At 48.5% G+C, this 13,618-nt stretch overlaps 1 protein-coding gene across 3 annotated transcripts in view; it reads right to left on the reverse strand.

Annotated features, from left to right (window-relative positions):
• Positions 1-13,618, reverse strand: part of ABR (ABR activator of RhoGEF and GTPase) — a 102,484-nt gene that overhangs the window by 3,887 nt on the left and 84,979 nt on the right. For all 3 annotated transcript variants that reach the window (XM_061605232.1, XM_061605233.1, XM_061605234.1), the window contains 6 exons: positions 6,950-7,009; positions 6,664-6,773; positions 4,864-5,003; positions 3,647-3,781; positions 3,001-3,106; positions 1,049-1,196 (listed from right to left, as the gene is read on the reverse strand). In XM_061605232.1, coding sequence (XP_061461216.1) covers positions 1,049-1,196; positions 3,001-3,106; positions 3,647-3,781; positions 4,864-5,003; positions 6,664-6,773; positions 6,950-7,009 — 699 coding nt within the window. The remainder of the gene's footprint in view (positions 1-1,048; positions 1,197-3,000; positions 3,107-3,646; positions 3,782-4,863; positions 5,004-6,663; positions 6,774-6,949; positions 7,010-13,618) is intronic.

Consider the following 13,618-nt stretch of genomic DNA (forward strand, 5'->3'; position numbering starts at 1 on the left):
ACTTCCAGGTTTCTAAAATGGTTCTATGGCAAGGAACTGAGGGGGAATACATCTTGCCTGAATTAGGGCCTCTGGGAGGCCATGAGATAGTCAGTTCTCGCAGCTGAACTCAGTTAATTAAGCAGTAAGTAAGAACACCTGCTTATCAGCGCAAGACTGGGCGCATGCCACAGGCCTGGGAAGATTGGTGGCTGCGTGATCGTTAGGCACGAAAGCTCCAGACGATGTCATCATCAGAAAGCCCCCTGACTGGCGGATTAATTCCTGGCTGTTGCTGGGCTTTTCCCCATATGAACAGGACCAAGACTTTAGGGTCTTTGTTCCTCAATGTTCTTTGGTGCTACCTGATGTTGGGGTTCCATCTGCTATCCAGGCTATACATCTCTGGAGAGATGTGGAACCATGATGTTACTCTGCTGGTTTACCAATCTTGTGTGAGCATAGATTAGGCTAGACAGCTTTGTTATTTTTGTTTGTGATTTGAACTCTCTCTGTATTTTACCTAGCCCTTGGGGGTGTTTGGTTTCAGGAACTATTTTGCTGCTATACGTTTTGCACTTATATTTTATTCTAATAAAGCTATATCTTATTTACCAGCGTGTTCATTCCAAGGGGAATTGGCTCTGAATACAGCACCTTGGCCAATTAGCCACACGCTACTGTATATTGGGGTATTTTGCCTGAAGGCTCCAAGACAAGGAGTGCATCCTTGTCTCTTGTCTGTTGGAATCCTTGGCAGGTCTATTTCTGGCACTTTGGGTTTCCCCTTGGCCCAGAGTGGGTGACCAGGTTCAAGGGGTGGTGGCAGTCTACCTACCTTACAGGGTTGCTGTAGGTTTAACTCAGCTCTAGTAAGGGAGGCACGGGTTGTGCCTGTCCGGGATTAATTGCCCTGGACTTGGGAATTGAGTCACGGTGTGAACTGGCAGCAGTTCTTGACAAGGGTGAACTTTGAAAGGTTAGCCCGGTGCTCGCACAACCAAGGACACTCAGTTCCTCTGCCTACTGCACCCACCCTGCAAACCCTCTCCTCCCCCCCCCCAAATACCTGTGCCATTACATCGTGAGACCAGATGTCCGAGGCCAAACTGAGGTGCCCTTTGCTCTCCAGCTCGGAAGGCCTCAACAATGTGGGGCCAAACACCGTGGCTAGATTGTGCAGGGACATTTTGTTGATAGGCTCCTTCTCGGCAACCCTGTGCAAAGAGAGAGAGAGGCCTGTTTTTAAAAGCCTCACACAATTTTGGAACGGCTTTTTGAAGTCAACTAGAGCAAGGTTTGAATCCACCATCGCCGCCTTGGAAAAGAAAAATAGGATGGAATTTCTCTTCATTTTTCTCTCTCCTTGCCTGACCCTTCCCCCACACACACACTATTTCCACATCTGAACGCTACACAATCCCAACGCAAACCGCCTCCCACCTCCAGACTCCTGCCTTGACGTGGCACAGTCTTGTTTTCCCAATCACCACCACCACCACCAACTTGCCCTCTGAACGGTCCAAAACTCCCTCTGGCACATACACACACACATACGTACACACCTTCCCCAGAAACCACTGCTGGTCCATGGCCAGCTGTTGCCTTGGAAACCAGCGTCAAAATATTGCCATGTTAGGAGAGAGCTGCGCTGCACCCCCAGTAACACAAACCATGCTCCGTTTGAGCGCTGTCCAGGAGAACAGATGCGGGAACTGGATGTGCCCCCCCCCCTCCCTTCAGAGCAAGCAGCCAAATGGATTTTCCTTCCAGGCTGCAGCAATTGCCCCACCCTGCCAACAACCTCTTTCTGTTGCTTTTTCTTCTTATTTTGTTTTCTCCTGCTTGGTTCTTAAGAAACCAAACAGGAATTGGGGGGGGGGGGAACGACGACACATGGCCATTAACACAAAGATTCCAGCCCCCAATTCCGAAATTCCCATTGGTGCATTCTATTTTTGCTGCTCCGCCAAGCCGCAGCTCTGACAGCAATTCCATGTCCTCAGCAAAAGCCAACAACCCGAGTGAGCGAGTGAGCCGGAGGGGGAGGAGGAGGGGGCTCAGTCTACAGCCAAGCCCCTAGGAGAGGGCTGCCAAATGATAGTGCCACCTCCTTGAACCCCTCTCTGAATTCACAAAGGTAGGCAATGCTTCTGTGCAGCCTGTAATTAGTTCCTCTTCGTATTATTCTAGTTAAAGACCCGTCCGGTTACACCTGCTGCTGGACTCTGCTCCTCCCCAAGGGAGCGAGTGGAAAAGTAGAAATGGAGGCATTTCCTTTGCAGCAGGCCCTGAACAGAAGGACCTCAGAAGAGCTTTGCAGCTGGACCAGGCCAGTGACTCATTTAGTCCAGCATCCTGTTCTCACATTGGCCAAACACAGTGGGAAGCCCAAGATCAGGATCTGAGCAGAACAGCAAAACTCCCCATTTGTGATTCCCAGCAACTCTGTCTCCAACGGTGGAGGCAGAACACAGCCATCATGGTAGTAGCCACTGAAAGCCTCATGATCCTCCATGAATTTGTCTAATCCCCTTTTAAAGCCATCCAAGTTGGTGGTCATCCCTACATCCTGCTGAAGCCAATCCCACAGGGTGAATTCTGCGGGTGCAGTGATTTGGAACTCTCCGAAGATCTCGCAACCAAAGGCAGTCCAGGAACTGGAGATCCTCTCCTGTGGGCCTTTATGGTGTTGGCACCCCAGTCTTTAGAATGCCCTCCCAGCTCTGACTCTATTAGTGTTTCAGCACCAGCTGGAAATCATCTTCTCTGGCCTGGCTACCTAGAGATCCTTTTTTTAAAAAAAAAAAACCGTTTTAACCTTGCCAGGCCCAGTTTTAGTGAATTTACTAAAAAAAATTGCTCTGTTTGTTTGCCAGATTTTGATTTGCTTGCAGCTCTGGGAACCTTTTGGGTTGAAAAGGAGGGGTCTTTTTAATGAAATATCAGGGGCAACCTCCGTTCTGGCCTTCTCCAGGTCACAGACTAACACCCCCCGTTCTCGAGATGGGAGAAACTTACCGTTTCAAGTGTTCTAGCAGAAAGAGGAATGTGATAAGGTTGGGATCAGGCAGAGAACGCAGAAGATGCATCATACAGTTCTCCTTGGCCGAAGGGTCAGAGAGTGCTGGAGGTGGAAAGGTGGGATGAGAGAGCTGGCAGAGACACTCTCCCCCCAAACATTGGAATATTTGTTCAATCCAACCCAGTTTGACTAGCAGAGGCTCTCCAGGGTGTCAAGACAGAGAGGGGCCTTTCCCATTGCCTACTACTTGACCTCCCCCTTTCCTTTTTTTAGGGCCTTTCTGGGGATTGAACCTGGGACCTTCTGCATGTAAGCAGGGACTCTAACCCTGATCAACAGTCCCCCACTCCATTGTGTCCTGAGCTGGTGTGGGTGGGGAAGTAGGATGTAAAATGTGGCAGGCTAATTCTCACTCAGAGGAGCTGCAAAAGTGAGGGCCAGAGATCCCAGCTTGTACCTGGGAGCTTCTACACCTGGAACTGGCCTCAAAAGGAAAACTCTCGACTCCAAAGACCTGTGTTAAGCCTGCTCTCTTTATCTTGTGGTTTTGGCCACTCCCCGAGCCTGGAGTTCCAATTCTGTATGAAGAAATCCTGCTTCCCACTACCCCCCAACCCCCCCCATACATATACACACTCTTACCAATACCCTCCATAAAAGCAGGATAAAGCCGATCCGTGAGGAGGGGTTCAGGAAGCTCACGGAAATACAGCTTCAGGGTGCCCGCGATGGCGTTGATGTCCATGTCGCTCAGCATCATCAGGATGTCTTTGCTATCTACGGCAGAATTAAGATGAAGCCCGTTTTTAAAAAACAAAGAGGATGCCAGAATATGAAATGTTGCCACGTATACCAGAGTAGACACTTTTGTCTACTTAGTCCAGTATTGTCTGCTCTGGCTAGCAGGAGCTTTCCAGGGTCCCAGGCAAAGAACAGCCTTTCCCGCCATTTGCTACCAGATCTTTTTTTAAAACTAGGGGTGCTGAGGATCAAACCTGGGACCTTCTGCATGCAGAGCAGCGGCTCTGCCACTGAAGCTATGATCTCTCCCCCCCCCCCCAAAAAAATTCCCTGCTAGATCAGACCAAGGTCCAGCTAGTTCCCTTTCTTCCTTTCAGTTCGGCCATCTGATGTCAAAACTGCAAGATGATGCAATAGCTGCTAGCTAACTTGGCGTTCAAAACAGCAAAAGTTTTAGACAATTTCACAGAGAATCAGTTAGGGTTACGTGCAGGCTATTGACACAGGGTGGCCCACAAAAGGGCATTTGTTGCTGTTGCCCCTGTTCTGTGGAACACCCCTCCTCGTATCATTCAAGAAGAGCTATTGGGTACCTGCTTCAAATGTCTTTTGAAGACACATCATTTCTTCCTCAGTCTTTCCCTGATCACTAAGCTGAGCCCTGCCTTTGGTACGTTTTATTGCACATTGGTATCGCTTTGTGTTTTTAGTCGTTGTACGCCATCTGAGATCTATTTTTATATATTAAGTCAGGAGTAGCCAACAGAGTGCCCTCCAGATGTTGTTGGGCTCCAACGCCCATCATTCCTGACCACTGGCCATGCTTACTGATGGAAGTCCAACAACATCTGAGGGCCACCCCTGCATCACACGGTACAGAAATGCTCTCAAATGAACCATAAATATTAGCAATAACAGCTAAATAAAACCTCTGTGGTCAGAGGCAGTATACCTGTGAGCACCAGATACAAAGAACGGGGGGATGGGGGTGGCTGGCTGCTGTTGGATGCTTGGCTAAGCCGCACCCTTTGTTTGAGCCGACAGGGCTCTTGTGTGCATGTGAAATACACAAGCCTTCCTCTTCAAGAACGGCAGCAAAGCAGCAAGGGGAAACTCACTGGAGTCAAAGGCCGCTTTCAAGGCCTGGATGTCTGTGGCCACCCCTGAGATCCGGTAGATCCCCACTTCGTCAATGCCGCGCTTTTCCACTTCTTCCACGCACTGGCGCACGATGTATGGCACTTTGGAGCGCTCACGCCTGGAAGGGGGAGAGAAGAGAGATGGATCGGGAGAGCCTAGGAGAATTACGAGAAGAACCACAAAGGGAGCTGGGCCTTTGCGGAAGACGCCTGCCTCTTCTATTTGCAACCTGGAGGTGCAGGCAGGAGGGCCTGGAGCACCCGCCTCCCAAAAAATGGCCACAAGCAGCTGATTTTGAAACCTGAAGATCGTCTCACCCCTTATATACCCAGTCGATCGCTGCACTCTGCAGGCGAGGACTTCCTGCAGATGCCGTCACATCAGGAAGTCCATTCCGCACAACATAGGAAGCGGACCTTGAGTGCTGTCGCACTTTCCCTTTGGAATTCCCTCCCCTTAAATATTAGACAGGCACCGTCTCTATTGTCCTTTCAGCACATACTGAAGATCTTCCTCTTTCAACAAGCCTTTTCAGTAGAGACCTTTTCCCCAGTCTGCCTCAGTGTTGGAATTGCTTGTTAAGATGTTTTAAAGCTTTTTTAAAAAATATGGTTTTGATTTTAGTATGTTTTTAAAACTGCTTTGTTTTAATATGTTTTAAAGTCTTTTGCTTTTAAGATGTTATAAAGTGTTTTTAGTGTTTTTGTTTGCTGTCCTGGGCTCCTTCTGGGAGGCAAGGCAGGACATACATTTAATTAATTAATAAACAAACAAACAAACTGTAGAAAAGAGAGAGAGAGGTGCTGTGCCTCTTCTTCATTGGACGTCCCCTTTTCTCCCCTAATTCCAGCCTTGGTTGTGGATGTTCAGCATGGGTGCGCAACCTTTGGCCCTCCAGATGTTTGCTGAACTACAACTCCCATCAGCCCCAGCAAGCATGGCCAATGCCTACAGATGATGGGAGCTGTAGTTCAGTAACATCTGGAGGCCCAAAGGTTCCCCACTCCTGAAACACAGGAATAAAGAAGGCCCTCTGTACACACTTAGAAGCACTCTGGTCTAGTATTAAAACTTACACGTGTTTCAGTGTTTGCAGAGGAGCAAGGGTGGAGTTAGAACCCTAACTTGGCAACAGAGGCGAGGATGTGTCACTGACATCAAGGGGACTGCCGTTAAACCCGTGCACTTGCATGCTGTTTCCACACACAATTCAAAGGGCTGCTTATCACCTTTACAGCTCAAAATGGCTTTGGAAGAGGATACCTAAATGACCGTCTCTTCTTGTATGACTCTGACCATCTACTGAGGAGCTCTGGAAAGTCCCTCTTACATCTCCCACCCACCCCCTAACTGAGGCACAAGTTGGCAGGAAGGAGCAAGAGGATTCTCTCTGGTGCAGCATCAAGGCCTTTGGAACTTCCTGACTCAGGAGAACGGTGTCGCCCCTTCTGTAGCACTTCGCTGCCTGGTGAAAACTTTTGTTGTTCCTGTTTAAGCAGAGCTTTTAACCCGCTACGTGCTGGTTCATTTTGCCAGTCTCCCTCTTTTAAATTTTACTGGATGCTTTATCCGCTACTCTTCTGCTAGCTTTTCAAAGTGCTTTTGTGGTTCTTTTAAAAAAACTTTATATTGTTATCCCCGAGTGCCTCAAGACCCTGAAAAACATCTATATTCACACACACACATATATATACGGCAAAGGCCCAGACTAGAATTCCCTCCCACCATGCCAATAGCAGCAGACCCTCCAGATCAGGGCAGCTCCGCAACCTACGTACTTTGTGACGACGCTGATTTTTACACCGAAGACTCCTGTTTGCTTTTTCGATGGGGTCCTTTTAAGGCTCAAGTCCCGGCTTGTGAACTTCATAGAGAACTCCACTTTGATCTGAAAAGGGAGATGTCAACAGTCAAGATTGCATCCTGCAATGGAGAAGCTCTCTACGTGCAGCCGGGAGGGGAGGGGAAAGTGCCCAAGGGGGACAGTTAAAGCATTGGCAAGGGGAAGGGAGGAATCTGGGGCAAGCGCCATGGGGGGTGGCATGCAACCTGCTCTCCTCTTACCCCATTCATTTCAATCACATCCATATGCCAGTTCTTCGTCTGCACTGTCTGGGGATCCAGCTGCAAAAAAAGGAACAGGAGGAGAGGGAATGAGATCCCCAAAACAGCCACCCCTGGAAAAGGCAGGCAGACAGCGACGCTGCAAAATAATTTTTAATTTAACAGATTGCAACTTAATTCATGTCCAGCATGCTGCGATTCTTCAGGAACCCAGAAAAAGGGGGCAGGATGTAGTATGAGTATGGAGTTCAACTTTTTGTTGAAAAGTAGATTTCTAGTCCTCAAGCCACAGGAAGGGAAACAGCTGCCAAGTTCTAAGATGAGAAGGCTTACTGGGAACTGGCAGACCACCAAAAGACAGCCAAGAGCTGAGGTGGATTTGAGACGGCTTTGGGGCCAGACGTGAGCCCACCATCCAGCGGCAGACTGTCCTCTACAACCCAAAGGGGGAGGATGGGGTGCAGTCAGTTGGGTTCACAAGCAGGGGCCACCCTTGCTCCAGGGGAAGCGCAGCAGGACTGAAGCCCTACTGGAAAAAAAATGACAGATAGCCTTCTGTTTCATCATCTAGAAGAAACGCTCCCATGAATCAAGGATATTTCTGGAGACGGCTTATTAAAATAATAAAAAGGGCACGTCTTCCACACGGCCCCAAGGGCCATTTGCGGTCTCATGAGAAAACTGGCTGAGCCATTTCCGGAAGGCCTCTGTGCTCTCGGAGCGGAGTCTCTCAAACACGAATCAGTTCGGCTCGTGCTGGGTGAACCAGGGTAATATTAGTGCATGACAGGAGACAGGATCAAGGTGGCCAGGCTGATGGGGGGAAAATGGGGGGACTTTCAGATCTTGGTGAGTTCTGTGTAACTAACCTTCTGCGCACATTGTGCTGTCGGGACACCTCAACATGCATCACAGAGGTACAAGGAGCCATGATCAGCAGTAGCTCCCTGTTCTATACAGCGAGTTGCAAACCTGGGTTTGCTGCTACGTCATGTGCGAAAGCACCTCTCAGTGAGATGCTAGCATCATTACCAAAAGCCACCCAGAGCAAGGCAAAGGCTGTGCAGAGAGCAGAATTCCCCCAGCATGAAAATATACACAACGGCTAGCAGACAACCTGTCTGAGCTTGTCTATAGCAGGTGGTGGCAGCAGATCACCTGCTTAGGCAGGAAGGAGGCCCAGCTTCTAATTCCCCACACCTCCAGTTAAATGGATCAGAGAGCAGCTGATGGGAAAGGCTTTCCCCACCACCTGGTTCTTTGTAAACTGGGGGAGCCAGGGGCTGAATGGGACCGTCTTCATTTTACCCTATGCAGTTAGGGCCTCTCTCCTGCGAATGCCTGAAGTCCACGTTTAAGCCACACTGAGTTGGCTGCAGGATCACTGACAAGGGGCCTCTGCTTTGGGAGTTTCCTTTCTGGGACACAAAAAGACACAGAGCAGGGCATTCAGCGCAGTGGCACTGTGGCTGTGGAACCGTCTCCCTTCATTGCATAATTTCAGGTGCGCCACTAACCCCCCCTTTTTTAAAAAAACTCCTGGGGCATCTTCTGTACAGAGCAGGTGTGGGGAACTTTTGGCTCTCCAGATGTTGCTGAACGACAACTCCCGTCTTCCCTGGCCGTGCTCACGGAGGCTGATGGGAGTTGTGCTTGAGAGGCCCAAAAGTTCCCCTCACCTGGCACAGAGAAAAGGAGGAGGAGGCAAACCATCTTGAATAAAGCACATTCCCTATCTATTCAAGCACGTTGATTTGAGCTTCCCACCCACCCGGGGCCAGGCTGTTGGTTTTTCTCTCATTTCCTGCAGATGCTTGTTGCCTTTCAAGCAAACAGTCTTAACACAAGGCCAGAGGTGTGAAATGTCTTGCTTGATCATAATTAACACAACGGGGGACAAAGTCTGAATCCAAGCTACCCCTTTCCCAGTCCTCTCTTCAGGGGGCCCAGAGCAACAAGAAGGATTCACATCACAGCTGCTCTATGATACTGCTCCCTCCTTCCTGGCTTATGTGGTTTCTCTGTGGGGCACCTGGTATCTTGGGAGAAGCCATCTGAGCAGAAACCTCAGAGGGGATGCGCTGTCACAGACTGCCAGGAGAAGCCCCCCACACACACACACACATAAACCTCCATAGCATGCAGCTAGGGATACACAAACTCCCTCCCACATGCAGCCCCCATCCTGGAGGGTGGAGGAGGGGGCGGGGAGGAAGGCAGGTGGAGGAGGGTGAAAGCCCCACACAGAGTCATGGAGGAAGAAAGTCTCCCCACTCCGCTGCTGCAGATGGGTAATTATTCCCCTCCCCTGACCCCACAGGGCAACTTGAAAGCAGGATCGCTGCCCACACCGTGAACACACCCATCCCAGCTTCACTTTCAGGGCTGAACAGCTTTCGCAAGTTACTGTATTGTTTCATAAAAGATGCATTATGACGTCTTTGATCAGAATCACAAATATGCAGAGTTGGAAGGGATCTGGACGGCCATCTAGCCCCACCCACTTGCTCAGAGCAGAAATCCTGCAATTGCAGCATCCCAGCTGCTGCTTAAATATCCAGTGAAGGAGGGCCTGCCACCTCCCAAGGCTGCCTGCTCCAGTGTCTCAACGTTAGGAAACCTCTCCTACTGTTTAGCCAAAATCTGCTCCTACTTCTTGTTTCCAGTCCTGCCATTGGCAGCTGGTGGCTCCATGTCAGTGGAGCAGTGGAACCTTTTCCGGGTTTTAGTCCAAAATCACCCTTGGACAGCACCTTGAAAGTTCAGAGTAAAGCCCGGAGCGGATTCCATTGCCCCACTGACATGGAGCCTCTACTGGGTCCCACCCTCTGGAGCAAAGAAGAGCAAGCCCGCTCCATCTTCTGCATGGATGGCCCTTCAGTGCGACACACATATCCAGGCATTTTGGGAAGGGCCGTAGCTCTGTGGTAGAGCATTTGCCTTGCATGCAAAAGGTCCCGGGTTCAATCCCCAACGACATCTCCAGGTAGGACTGGGAATGTCCCATTCCTGAAACCCTGGAGGGCCATTGCCTGTCGCTGTAGACAGTTCTAAGCTGGAAGGACCAATGGTCTGATTCAGTAGAAGGCAGCTCCGTGTGTTCCTATGAATCAATGCCTCCCCAACACCACTTCAACTCCCCCCCCCCCCAAAATGGCTGTCTGTCTCCATCCCTAGGGGGAAAAAACCACAAAAATTCCCTGGGGTCATCAAATGATTAAAAACCGTCCAAGTCAACTAATCACGATGGCTTTGAACTGGCTGGAATTTAGTTGATTCAGTCCACATGTTGCCAAACCATCAGCACAGGTACAGTAGTCTTTTTGAGATACCAAGAGAAATTTGTAGTGCAATAAGCAAAAAAGCTGTCCACTACTGTTTGAAACAAACACCACTTTTACTGTATCCCTTCTGCAATCATTCCCTGTGACGCCACAGCCTCAAAACCAAAAGGGCTATAAAAAAAAGCCAACAAGCCGACCCATTAATTAAAGTTGGATTATTTCATCCACCAGAAGACATAATGATTGTTTATGTAGCAATTAGGTTTTTTTTTAAAAAAAATATCTCGCTCTTCTTCTAAAGGAGCTCAGGGTGATGCAAAAAGGCCCCTTTCTTTTATCCATACAACAACCCTGGGAGGTAAGTTAGACGCAGAGACAAGTGAGAGCAACTGGGCCAAATCACCTGGTGAACTTCACAGCTGAGCAGGAATTTGAACCCGGGTCCTTCCACCTCTAGTCCAACACACTAATGACCCCACCATGCCAGTGTCAAATTATTTCACACATGCTTGTAAACAGCCAGAGTCGCCTCTGGTGAAGCAGTTTTTGCCTCCAGACAACAACACACTGCAAATGAAAGGACTGATTCTTTTCTTTAAAAATTCCAGGATGCCGGCATGCATCATCAACAGTTTTACATCAGCACATGTGAGAATTTGCAAGGCTGGACTGAAGCTTACAATCGCACACACGCATGCTAAAGATCGAACACATCCATAACTCGCAAAACACACAAGTTTCTGCATTGTTTCATAAAACATGCATTATTAAGTATTTGATCAGAATCACAAATCTTGTGCCTTGAGCAGCATAAATTAAGGTCAGGCAAACAAGCATGGTTTTGCCCAAAGTCTTGGCTTTCTGTTGCCATTTGTGCCAGAACAGGCAGGGAAGGCTTATCTAGGCAGAGAACAGAATCCCTTGAGGAAGCCTCTGGTAAACAGCGGCACATCCACTGATCTCCCCCTCCAGCACAAGACCACCAAAGCCCCCACATGCACCTATTTCATGGCCATTGCTAGTCACAGACACTTCAGCCAAAGGAGGCCAGTTGACTCTATTCCTTATTTAATTTACTGCCTTAAATAAACTGGCTAGCCGCCTTTCAGAATAATTTCGAGGATGCAGAAAGAAAGAGGTGCTGGGGTTAACCCTAGCCCTCTCCAACCGCCATCCCTGGTAACATGATCCAGTTGCCCTGAATTTAATTTGAAGCAATCACAAGCCCCAAAACTCAGCTTCCCCCCCCATGCACACATAGCCCCTTTGAAGTGCCCGAGATTCCACATGGAAGGCATTGTAAGCACAGCCCCGAACTTAGAAAAGAAAAGCTTTATTAAAGCCAAGTTGGCTTAATGGTTAACACCATAAATGTGTCCTTCAGGGACTCCCCCCCCCCCCGCCCGCCTGTGGCTCTCTCACCCGGATCATAGAGGGAAATGTGCTCAAGGGGGCCAAAGCTTGAGCAATAGGTTGATCTCCAGGGCTCAGCCATAGGGATGTCCCATAGCTGTCTTGGGCTGCGTGACACTCCACAGAGCAAACTCCAATCCTAATTTACGTTTCAAGCCTCCTTTGAAAAAAAACAAACTTTACCATATCTCATGTGTGCATGCCTCACAACAACTCTGCGAAGTAGGTCTCCCTCCTTTAAATTTCAACAGCTCTGCAAGGTAGGTCTCCCCCCCTTTACATTTCAAATATCTATATGCCATTTTTCAGGTATAAGCGCCCTCTCAAAACAGTTGATGGTAATTGTCGGTTTTTGTAAAAAAATACAAACAATAAAGATCAAGTTGGGGGGGGAATGATTCTTTTGAAGCTGGAAAAAAGAATCAGAATAAAACTAATACAATTTTTAAAAGCTTGGGGAAATAACAACAGACAAGAAGCCATTCCCTGGGGCTGAAAACATAACAGATGGAGTTGGTGCCAAGCAAAGCCACGACTCCGAGGGGCCTATCCCAGGTCCCCTGCCCACCTCAAGGACCCCCCAGCAGGGCCTGCCAAGGAGATCTTCATACCCACGCAGGTCCACGTGCAAGGGGGAGATACTCCCAGTCCGCTTCTGTGTTGCAATTGCTTCTTAGTATGTCTTTAACATTTTTTTCTTTTAAGATGTCTTCAAAGCTTTTTAAAAAAATGTTTTTAATGTTGTTTTGTTTTAATGTATTTTGAATTCTGTTTTTATGACGTTTTAAAGTGTTTTTAGTGCTTTTGTTTGCCGCCCTGGGCTCCTGCTGGGAGGAAGGGCGGGATATAAATCAAATAATGAATGGATAAATAAATAAATAATACTCTAGAAATGGGGAACTGAAGGCAGGGGCAGGCGGAGGGGGGGACACGACTCATCTGCACCCATGCACCAAGCAGGGACAAGACTTCATTGGCCGACAACCCTGTAGCATTTAAAGGACTCCAGCTTCCATCAGCACCAGCCGGCAAGGGCAGCTGTTTGGGCTGATGGGAGTTGTTCAAACATCTGGAGGGCACCAGGTTGGTTAAAGCTGCTGCGGTACACTCACTCACTCTCCTTTTGTCCCACTGTCACCTCTGTTCAAACAGGTTTTACCAAAATAACATTTTTTAAAAGGCTTGCAAACCCTGTTCAATCACAGAGGTGAAAGTGAGGAGGGTGTGCATATACTGCAAGGAGCCTGCTTCTCTTTCAAACCGCCTTCAGCTCACTAAAGAAAACTATCTATCCCTCCCTCTCTGAGCTTGAAAAGCTGTAAAAAAAAAAAAAAGGCAGATTCCGTGTTAGGGATCATTAGGAAAGGGGTCAAAAATAAAACTGCCAATATATCGTAATGCCTTTATACAGATCTGTGATGCAGCGTAGCGGAAATGCGGCATTCTGGCTACCACCCCTCCAAAAAGGACGTTGTAGAACTGGGAAAGTTTCAGAAAAGGGGGTGGAGGGAGCTCTCTTATGAGGAAAGGTTGCAGCATTGGGGGCTTTTTAGGCTAGAAAAAAAAGTCAGTGGGGGGGGACATGATAGAGGTGCATAAGACTATCCACAATGTGGAAGAAAGTGGATCTGCTCTCCCTCTCATTCACTACCTGAACCCACTGGGCTCATCTGCTGAAGCTGAATGCGGTGAGACACAGGGCAGATGGAAGGAAGGTCCTCCTTCACACAGCGCGTGCTTAAACTCTGGGATGCGATCGTTCCCAGAATGTTTTTAATGACATTGTTGATATGTTTGCCACCCTGGGCTCCTCTGGGAGGAAGACGGGATATACATTAATACACTATTAATAATAAATAATTTGATACACTGGGAGCCACTTTGGGCCCACTGCATATTAACGAATGGATTATGATGATAATGATGATGAACCAACAAGCCCCAAAACAGCAGCAAGATTTTGCCACACACC

The sequence above is a fragment of the Rhineura floridana genome, chromosome 21, assembly GCF_030035675.1.
Source record: "Rhineura floridana isolate rRhiFlo1 chromosome 21, rRhiFlo1.hap2, whole genome shotgun sequence".
Classification (NCBI taxonomy): domain Eukaryota; kingdom Metazoa; phylum Chordata; class Lepidosauria; order Squamata; family Rhineuridae; genus Rhineura; species Rhineura floridana.